The following is a 9,773-nucleotide window of genomic DNA, read 5'->3' as shown; positions in this document are numbered from 1 at the left end:
TTAACATTTACCTTTAATGTCCAGTTTTGATTCATTTCCAAAAATGATCTGTCCACATATGGCCACAGCACAGTAGTACGGCCCAGGATCAGAGGAGCTGACATTCCTTGAGAAGCTGTAGACACATTTACGTTGTGAGGGAGTTTCAGAGCTGCTCTCACATTCATCACCACTGTTTCCATGAACATGAATGGAATGGGATTTGTCTGATCCAGCTCTGAACCAGTACACACTGGGATTTTCTGGACAAGTTTTCTTCTCATACTTAGAGAGGACTGAACACTGCAGAGTCTCTTGGTCTCCTGAATGAATGCGATCAGAAGATCGCATTTGTATGACATCAGGTTCTGGACCTTTTGAAAAAGATTAACATAAATAAATAAATGAACTTTATTGAGATGCCATTGAATTGAACATTTTAAAATGAGACTCATAAGCACATAAACTTTTTTTTACCTTTGATGGTCAGAAATGTTCCCTCCAAAAAGGTCATAGCAAGCTGTCTGACTTTTATGCAGTAGTATAAACCAGTATCACTTAGTTTAGTTTTACTGATTTGCATAATAAAGGTTCCAGGTTCTTGTTTTACTGTAATATGAGACGTATTGTTAACATCCTCATAATCAAAGGTGAATGTTCCTCCCAAGAATTCAAACTGGTTTCCAGAAAGTCTGATCCAAAATAATGTTTCCTGGTGCAAAAGTGTTGACTGGCGAATACACGAAAGTGTCACAGTTTGTCCAACATCAACAGTCTTTGTCACAAAATTGTGATCATTTGTGCAACCTGAGAAAACAAACAAAAAAATAAAGTTATGATACTTGTTAACAAATAATATTATAAACAAGAGAGATAAACTGTCGTCTGCCACGTGCTAAATTACTGTAAGAACATGATAATATGCATGGTACTTTAATTATAACTGCAACACGTCGTTTCTAAACACTTACCCCCCATTCTGGCTGTCAGCAGTAAATAAAATAGGACCATCATTTTCTTATTAAAACACATTTACATTGGAGCATATCATGATATGACCAGCTTTAAAATAGACGTGTAATGTGGGAGGGAACAATTTTAGATCAGTCTGATTGGCCTTGCTTTGCTTTCTCATTCACTATATTACCACAGTGGAAATATCAACTATATTTCCTACATAAACACATGAAACAACACCAATGACTAGAACCAATCATGTTTAATGTGAAGCATTTCTTTTGTGTTGTGTAATTCACACATATTAAACATAAAACACTGTTTTCATTATATATATTTAGAAAGTCTGATGTTTACAGCTGAAACTAAATAGGTCTATACGAAGACAAGATAAGACAGTTTTCAGCTAAAGCAAACAGGTTTGTTGGACGAGGCAAAGACAAGCCTACAGTGGAACAGAAAGTTCAGTCTCTTTCATTTCTAAGTCTTTTGTATATCGTGAGATAATAAATACTGTGTTCTTACCATTTTCTAAAATGTATTAAATACAGTCTTAGATGAACAACAACTCATTGTATATTACACAATTTCATTATTATTTCATTATTATTATTGTAGCAAAAATTAAAAAAAAATGCAAAGGTTAACCTCACCTCATTCTAATATATTGTGTTTGTTATTCATCAAATGTGACACTGTGCATTATGACGATACATCTGTACTTTGGTTTCATTTATCCACAGGACATTGCGAATAATCTTTTTCATTATAGAACGATGGGATTGTCTGGGAATGGCCTTTCTCCTTGGCACTGTGTTCACACACTAAAAACGACCTCCAAAACTTTTGTTTTTACAGAGGTGGCTTATGATGAACTAAATGTATTTGATTAGCATTACCTGGCTGTTACTTGCTTCGTAATCCCTGTGGAAGCAGTAAGGGTGTGCCAGTGTTAAATAAATAAATGCACAGTGTTTCATGCCTTGGTCAGGAGATTTATGTACATATTAGTATATGCAGTTTTTTTTCACAACTGTAACTCTAACTTATGCCTTTTTTGCCTTTTTAAAAAACATGCGCTCATTAGGTCTTCAAACGTTAAACACTGTCTGTATACAACTTTAGCATTTTTTGCATTCAGTTTTGTTTTCAGTTCAGTATTCATGATGACATCATCTGACTACAATATTACCTAAGCAAGCTAAGTCTGATTACATCATCACCAGTGACCTGTATTTGGATAAAGTTTATTTTGCTTCAGAGCACTACTCTCTGAGACTGAGTGTTTCTAAAGAAAATAGAAATTCGTTTAAATTTTTTTCTCTTTCATGAAAATAATGAGGAAGCAGGGTAGGTACTGAGCTTCAGGTCCTGGAAGGGTAAAGGCCCTTACACCTGCCAGCGTTTCCCTTCATCGCCACACCACGAAGTAAAACATTTTGTGTGATACATGTTTTTATTAAACATTCGAACATAATACCACACAAACTCTCGTAGAGGATATAAAGTCAGCAAGAAACATATTTTGAAATGAGAAGGAGCAGGCGCATCTAGTTCGCGTAGAGCGGCTGCAAAAAAATGACATATAAGCAGAGCTCGGCAGGCAGCACAACAAATTTTGGATCCTTCACTCTTAGTTAGCAGTGAGCGCAGCGCATGCCGCGTGTGATGTGAAAGGGCCTTTATGCTGTGCAATGTGACTCACAGCAATGGTCCCAGGTCTGCCCTGACTTTGTGTTAAAGTAATACTAAATTAATAGTGGTATTTCTGACCATTTGTATAGCACAACTTTATCCTTTCAAAGCTTACTCATATCATATCTCATATAAAGATCCTCCAACTTCAAACTGTATTACCCTACCAGGACCTGAAGCTCAGTAAAGCACCCCACCGACAGCCAAACCCACCTGTTATCTGATTGGATTGTTAAATTTGTGATTGACATGACATTGACCAATCAGCTGAAAAGAAGAAAAATCGGGTCAAAATTCATACTTGCAAGCTGAAACTCACACATAAGCAGAAACTCACACATAAGCAGGGAACTTGAGTCCAGAGTTTTATAGGTAGTTTTTTGCTTTGTATCTGTAAGCAGATCTTAACAAAAATAATTTGTAACTTGTGTAAACATGTTTTACAATCACAAATCTTTTTTACACACACATCAACTCTCATCTACAGATACACAAACAGATCATTTTCAAATATTTTGATTTGCAAGGTTACAAAACTCAGTTCACAACTACACATTTGATTTACAAGTACAAAATATTTATGATCACAATTTGAGCCCATAGAGTCACACATATAAACTTGACACAGAGACAGGACTGAACTCAGACTTACAGACTTACAAACTTACATATGTGGCCTATACACCTTTTGAAAGTGTGAGATGAGAATGTGTGGTTTTGGATACATTTCCTCTTATAGTCCCCTGAAGCTTCGACACTTTTCTTCAACCTCAAAAGTGAACAAATGCAAAGTAGCTCACAGTGCTCGAGAAATCCTCTTTTTTTCCTGTAAGTATTAAATGAGATATCTAATTTGAAATCATCTTTAATCTTTGAAATAAAGGGAAAAAGTTCTCACACAGTAATTCTTTCTAAACTCATAGTATTAGAATTTGGCACATTTGGCACTGTATAATGTCTGTGTGTGAAAAGTAAATGCAGAAGTACCAAAAATCTGCATTCTTCTAAATGGCGAGGAGGGGTGAAACGCTTAGTGGGGCAAACTGATACAAAAACACTAACTCTGCCATTCTTTAAGTAGTCAGAATGAAGGCAGTGATAACTTCTAACACACACCTATGTGTATTTTTACTAAATAGGCAAAAGGCAATTTCTGACATTTCCGCCAATGACCTGTTTCTGCTTTAGAAACACTCCTCACCGTGTGACTAAATGTTCCATTTGGGCAAGAAGAGAACATTAGCGTGAGGCAAGAGTGCTGTGGTACAATGACCTTAAAACTGACTTTTTTAATTCTGTTTTTTACACCAGGTAAGTGCAGTTCTTTTTCAGTGTGAAAGACATGATGCAAATCTTCTGTTTATAATGTGCTGTGTCTGAAAACTCAAATATATCTTAGCCGTGGTTGTGTACTAATGTTTCTACAAGTAATTACATTTATATTGTCCTGTAGTGTTGAAACTGTTCTCATTTTCCTTTGTTTCACAGCCCTGATTCTGACTGCTGACCTTCTTCCACTGATTTCTTTGACTGCTGTTGAACCTGGTGACAATGTTACTTTAGTGTGTAATGTCTCTGGGATGGAAATGAAATTCTTCTATTGGCATAAACAGCCTATTGGACATATGGTCCAAACTGTTGCCAAAGTCATCCATGGCCAAAGCTTTATTTCTGAGGAATTCAAAGATTCACGTTTCACAGTTATAAAAAAGGCTTCTCAGTATTTTCTAACTATCAGAAACGTCAGTAAAGAGGATGAAGCAACATATTTCTGTCACACTGGAACAGATTACTCTCCTAAGTTCAGCAGAGGAACATTCTTGTTTGTGAATGGTAAAATATTTTTCTTTAATCTGTCAGTCTCACTGATCACTTTCAATTTTTAATTAACTAAAAATAGTTCATGTTATGAATTTGTCTGATTCACAGATCACAGTAACCAGAAATGTGTCTATGTGAAACAAAGTCCACAGAGGGCATCGGTTCTTCTGGGACACTCAGTGACACTAAATTGTTCACTTCTCTTGAAGAACAAAGAAACTGCAGTCCAGTGTCCAGATGAACACAGAGTGTATTGGTTGAGAGCTGGACCAGAAGGATTTGATTTAAACATCATTAACACTCACAGGAACAGCAGAATTGAAGATGTGAAGAGAAGTTGTGTCTACAGCCTGTCCAAAATGATACAGAACTCTGATGCTGGGACTTACTATTGTGCTGTGTTCACATGTGGAACGATCCTGTTTGGTAAAGGAACTCAAGTGGAGACACGTATGTAGTGAACATTTGTATTTAAATCAGAAACTAGCTTGCTTTTTTTTTTTAGAAAATTGTTTTACTCATTTCATCAGTAAATCAATATTTGTATCAATATCTTATAGACTGATTTTGAATAAACGAGCATAACTCCCAATAGTCTGTATAAAAAAAATATGATCAATTTCCATAAAAATCAGGACCTGAATTAGAACCTGTTGTCCTTGCTCTTGGAGTACTGCTGGCCTGCTGTGTTTCTGTGATTGCCTTTCTTATTTTCTACATAAAAGAAAGGAGCACAAGAAAGGAGCACTGCAGAGGTAGGTTAATACATACACACACACACACACACACACACACACACACACACACACACACACACACACACATAATACATACAAACACACACCAGTCCATATATATATATATATATATATATATATGGACTGCTCCACCTTTCCAACAGTTATAGAAAAGATCCTTAGCAAGTTACCTTGCCAACTTGGGTCAGCAAATTTCTCTAAACCCTAAGTAAGGAATCCACAAAGGCCTTAGACTCCAGCTATCCTGGCCATTTCACGTGTACTGTTTCATTACATGCTGAATACATCATTCCAGTTAAGCCAAAAGAACTTTATTGCCCTCTAAAACCCTGTCAGTAAAATGTCACAAACAGGACAGGAGACAGGGTGCAACCCTAATCCCCTGATAGCCTCATGTGTGTGTTTAAGTCCTCCGTCGTCCTGTGTTCAGGGTTGCGTTGTCTGTATTACCTGCCACCATGTTTTCACAGTCACAGTCGTCACAGTCATAGTCATTGTTGTTTATAGTTGAGTTTCAGTTCTTAGTTTCTCCAGTTTAGGTTCTAGCTTAGTTTAGCCACTGTCCTTGCTGTTTTGACATGCCATCTTGTATCAGCCATAATAAAGGCTCGCCTTTTGTTTAAAGTTCACTTCTGTCTCCTTGCCTGTGTCTGCTCCTGGATTCACCTCACTCACTCCACTCGGTCTGCCCTGCAGACCGTGACATCCAGGTCCCAACCACTAGATGCATTCTGTCTGTTTATAAGTGGCCCCTAATAAAACAGTGTAATGACAGCTGTAACCATATTCCTCATATGTAAACTCAAAAATTCAAAACTCCTTTTACCTTTTCTCTTTAAAGGGGAAATGCATGCCTCCAGTCATTTTGGACATGACGTGTCAAATGTGGATCAAGCAAAGATTTTGGTAAATATACCTTTGGACATGCTGCAGTATGTCTTGTGGACAGTGCATGCATAATATCATACTCACAGCATATAAGTTATATATTATAATCTAGCCATTTTGTTAAATTTGTTCCAATATCATTATATAATAAACTAGAATAAAGTTACAAGGTAAACAGCACCACTGACTAAGAAATATTGCAAAGTCTTAAATTAAATATATAACTTATTAATAATTATAATCTCAATAATCTCATTTAAATTGATCCTGATTCTCCACCCATGAAATCTGAAATATGTCTCATTTCAGCCTATGAACTATTCATCGGTGGATTTCTCTGCAACAAGTGTAAAAAGAGGGAAGAAGAGGAGAGAGTCACTGCAAGACTATGTGTACACTGCTGTTAAAGACCACCAGCAACGCTCTGTATAGGCCAAGGGCAGAAGCCTTCCATTAACAGATGCTCTGACCTTTTTAACTTTTGCTAACAAAAAGACAGTTTAATATTTGAGACCATTCCCCAGTGCAAATACTTTTTATTTTCTAAAAACTCTGGGGATCAACTCATGTGGGAGAGAACTTCTTCTTAAGTTCCATGTATCTATCCATATGCTTATGCTTATGCTTAGGGTCACATAGGGGATAGAGCTTATTTCAGCTGTCATAGGGTGAGAGGAAGAGCACATCTTGGACAGGTCACCAATCAGTCATAGTGCTACACGTCCACATTCACACCTATAGGCAATTTAGAATTACCAACTGAATTACAGGATGTCTTTTGCCTTTGACTTTAATAAGGTGCAAAACAACCAACATCTGCTTTGGACAACAGTTTGGCAAATGTTTTCTTTATTTACATAATTGGAGACATTTTTACAATATGAATACATTCTGTATGAAAAAGACCGGTCCAGATTTGTACAATAAATCATACAATAAGCTCACTGCTGCAGTTTTTTGTCTTGATACAGATTATAATGTAAGGTTCTTAAAACCACTGATTGTTTTGAAATCTGTAAACGTCTCTGAGATATGGTTACTCTGGATAAAGTGCCTTTACATGTAGAAAAAATGCAGGTGGGATATAAAGTTGCATTTCCTCATTATAATAACCATGACCACAAAAATAGAATAGAAATATTCATTTATTTTATTTAAATCAAATAAAATTTGTAACTTTGTTGTAATAAAAATAAAGAAATGTGGGAAACGGGAGCACGGGAAAGTATGTATATTATGTATATTATGTAGCTGGGCATCTCATCACATGTATTGTTTTAATTTGTTTTTTGAAGTATTTGGAGGATTTTTTTCTTTACAGCAGGCTGAAAGGAGATGGCATGAGATGAGAGAACAACAACTACCACTCATGGCCAGATTAGACAAGAATGTTGTAATTTCTGGCTGATCCTGTGTGAACATTGAAAGAATAAGATTCATTCAGTATAGATACAATACTGAGTACTACAGCTTATAGGCATTAAGGATAAGCAAACATCAGCTAGGTGATCACATACCAAATGATGCTAAACAGGTTAGCTAATTCACTGATCCAGCCCTAAAGCCTTGCAAGTCATGTTGATCTTCTGCATCTTCACTGCTTTTGCATATTTTAGTGCACCTCTGTTAACTTTCATCATGGTAAAGACTGCAGCAGAAAACAGCCACATGTCTTTATTCTGGGAAAAAGATAAATAAAAACATTAGCAATATTGAATGTTAAACACCAATAAATTTTGATTATTTTATAGAGATAATCCAAGCTTTACCTGTTGATTTTTCTGAGCGCTGAATCTTTTCTGTGGAACAGCACCTTGTTTATGGAATATATAGATAAATATTAATAGAAATGCAAAACTTTGTACTTTAATTATTTTTAGCTAAAAAACACTGTGGTAAACTTTAACTGCCTGAGAAATTATCACTAATGTTTTTCTTGATGAGGACAGCTAAAACCTTTTATTTAAATTTGTTGATGGGATAGCTATGATTAACTTATATTACCTTCACAATTATCCCTGCTGTTTTTCTTTGACATGCAAATTAGGACAGCTATAACAATCAGACATATAGTCAAGACAGCACACAGCAGAAGAATAACTGTACTGGCACCCTGTGACCACGTACAGTCTCCTGGAACAATAACAAAAGACAAAAATACAGTAACAGATCAGTAAACCTCCTGATTAGATTCCTATAATTGTGAAATTTTACACCCAAATACTATTTAAGGTCTATACACTTACATTTTCAAATATTCAAATGAACATATGACGGTAGACGTACCTTGAATATTCACTTTAGTTCCATTTCCAAATAATATCTCCCCACATGTGGCCACAGCACAGTAGTAAGTCCCAGCATCAGAGGAGCTGATGTTCTTAGAGAAGTGATAAACACATCTCTTCTGAGTCTCCGAACGTTTCTCACATTCATCATGTGTATTTCCATCAGTATAGATGATGTTTGGATGAGATTTATTTGATCCGGCTCTGAACCAAAAGACACTAAGATCTTCTGGACATGTTGCTTTGTCAAAGACAGAGATGATTGAACATTGCAGAGTCACTGATTCTCCTGGATGGAGTGGGTCTAATGCTGTCGGCCACTGAACAACAGTATAGTTTGATGTCATCTGAGTATGTCCTGTGTATTACAAAACATAAAGAGATCCCTTAAAGCTGACATTATAAACTTAAAAGTTTGTAAAAGTAGCTCAGTCTCACCCTTTACTGACAAATACGTCTCACTCCACTGAATGGGATACATCCACTCAGCTATTCCACAGTGATAGATTCCCTCATCCTCTTGGACTGTCTTCAGAATGGTCAGGTTGCAAAAATTATTAGCATTTTCCACATTAAATCTCTTTCTAGAAAATTCAGGACTATATTCAGGTGGTGCTGATTTTGACAATGTCACAATTAATTTAAGACCATCTCCAGGACTCTGCTTGTACCAATGGACTGTTATACTGCCGAATTCTTTAATGGGTAAAGCACATGTTACTGTTGCTGCTTCACCAAGCTGAACAAATTTCACTGGGACCAGAGAATCTGAAGAAAAAGAAAAACAAATAGAAAAAGTGTTACAAGAACAAAAAGAAAAATCTAAATCATAATTGTATTAATTCTAATTTTAGTATGTAGAGTTTCAACAAAGAAAATTATTAGTGAAAATAAAAAAGCGCTTACATCCTCTATAAAAGCTAAGACAATTATTATAGAGAATAATGAAAAAAACACTTACACCCTTGATGAAGAAAACTCAGTGTAATCCATACCATGATCATCTTGGCAATGTCTTTTGCTAGAGGCGTTCTTCATATTTCAGCTAGAATAGGAGGTGGGATTGTTTTAGCTTAACCTGTAAAATGCATCTGATTGGTTATCAAAAAGGTAATTTCAGAAGTCATCTTCCTGTCACACTAGTCTGATCCTTGACTTTGTAAAACATCACTTTTCTTTCCCCCATATGAAAAAGATATATATAAATCTTATAAAGTTTGTATGTGTCTTGTGTGAAACTTGTATGAAAAGCATACAAGAGTGAAAACAGATATAAGATCCCTTGAAAAATTATATAAATGAAACTTGTATGTTGTATGTTTTATAAAACAATATATGAAAGTAATGAGAAAGTGGCCACTTTCATAAGTAAATCATGTAAGCCTTA

The 9,773-nt window shown here is 35.8% G+C and overlaps 3 protein-coding genes across 3 annotated transcripts; 1 reads left to right on the top strand and 2 right to left on the bottom strand.

Annotated features, from left to right (window-relative positions):
- Positions 1-957, bottom strand: LOC134633727 (tyrosine-protein phosphatase non-receptor type substrate 1-like). Its single transcript, XM_063482724.1, has 3 exons — positions 951-957; positions 457-786; positions 1-353 (listed from the first exon to the last, which is right to left on the bottom strand). Exons 1-3 carry the CDS (start codon positions 955-957, stop codon positions 1-3), a joined length of 690 nt encoding a protein of 229 aa, XP_063338794.1.
- Positions 958-3,847: 2,890 nt separating this feature from the next.
- LOC134635931 (uncharacterized) lies at positions 3,848-6,825 on the top strand. Its single transcript, XM_063485626.1, has 6 exons — positions 3,848-3,942; positions 4,120-4,464; positions 4,561-4,902; positions 5,088-5,207; positions 6,052-6,116; positions 6,408-6,825. The coding sequence occupies exons 1-6, from the start codon at positions 3,900-3,902 to the stop codon at positions 6,528-6,530; spliced, it is 1,038 nt and encodes a 345-aa protein (XP_063341696.1). The 5' UTR covers positions 3,848-3,899; the 3' UTR covers positions 6,531-6,825.
- A 1,515-nt stretch (positions 6,826-8,340) lies between these two features.
- LOC134633721 (signal-regulatory protein beta-2-like) lies at positions 8,341-9,390 on the bottom strand. Its single transcript, XM_063482713.1, has 3 exons — positions 9,348-9,390; positions 8,825-9,154; positions 8,341-8,744 (listed from the first exon to the last, which is right to left on the bottom strand). The coding sequence occupies exons 1-3, from the start codon at positions 9,388-9,390 to the stop codon at positions 8,341-8,343; spliced, it is 777 nt and encodes a 258-aa protein (XP_063338783.1).
- Positions 9,391-9,773: the final 383 nt, after the last annotated feature.

This window comes from Pelmatolapia mariae, linkage group LG2, assembly GCF_036321145.2.
Source record: "Pelmatolapia mariae isolate MD_Pm_ZW linkage group LG2, Pm_UMD_F_2, whole genome shotgun sequence".
NCBI classification, from domain to species: domain Eukaryota; kingdom Metazoa; phylum Chordata; class Actinopteri; order Cichliformes; family Cichlidae; genus Pelmatolapia; species Pelmatolapia mariae.
Note: the sequence above shows the minus strand (reverse complement) of the source record. Positions and strands in the feature narration are given on the sequence as shown.

Excerpts from the sequence above, each read along its gene's own strand:
- LOC134633721 (XM_063482713.1), bottom strand. The coding sequence starts at position 9,390 with ATGATCATGGTATGGATTACACTGAGTTTTCTTCATCAAGGGT. Across the intron at positions 9,155-9,347 it reads GAGTTTTCTTCATCAAGGGT|ATTCTCTGGTCCCAGTGAAA; the intron begins GTAAGTGTTTTT and ends CTTTTTCTTCAG. Across the intron at positions 8,745-8,824 it reads GACGTATTTGTCAGTAAAGG|GACATACTCAGATGACATCA; the intron begins GTGAGACTGAGC and ends TGTAATACACAG.
- LOC134635931 (XM_063485626.1), top strand. The coding sequence starts at position 3,900 with ATGACCTTAAAACTGACTTTTTTAATTCTGTTTTTTACACCAG. Across the intron at positions 3,943-4,119 it reads AATTCTGTTTTTTACACCAG|CCCTGATTCTGACTGCTGAC; the intron begins GTAAGTGCAGTT and ends TTTGTTTCACAG. Across the intron at positions 4,903-5,087 it reads AGGAACTCAAGTGGAGACAC|GACCTGAATTAGAACCTGTT; the intron begins GTATGTAGTGAA and ends CATAAAAATCAG.
- LOC134633727 (XM_063482724.1), bottom strand. Across the intron at positions 354-456 it reads AACATTTCTGACCATCAAAG|GTCCAGAACCTGATGTCATA; the intron begins GTAAAAAAAAGT and ends CTTTTTCAAAAG.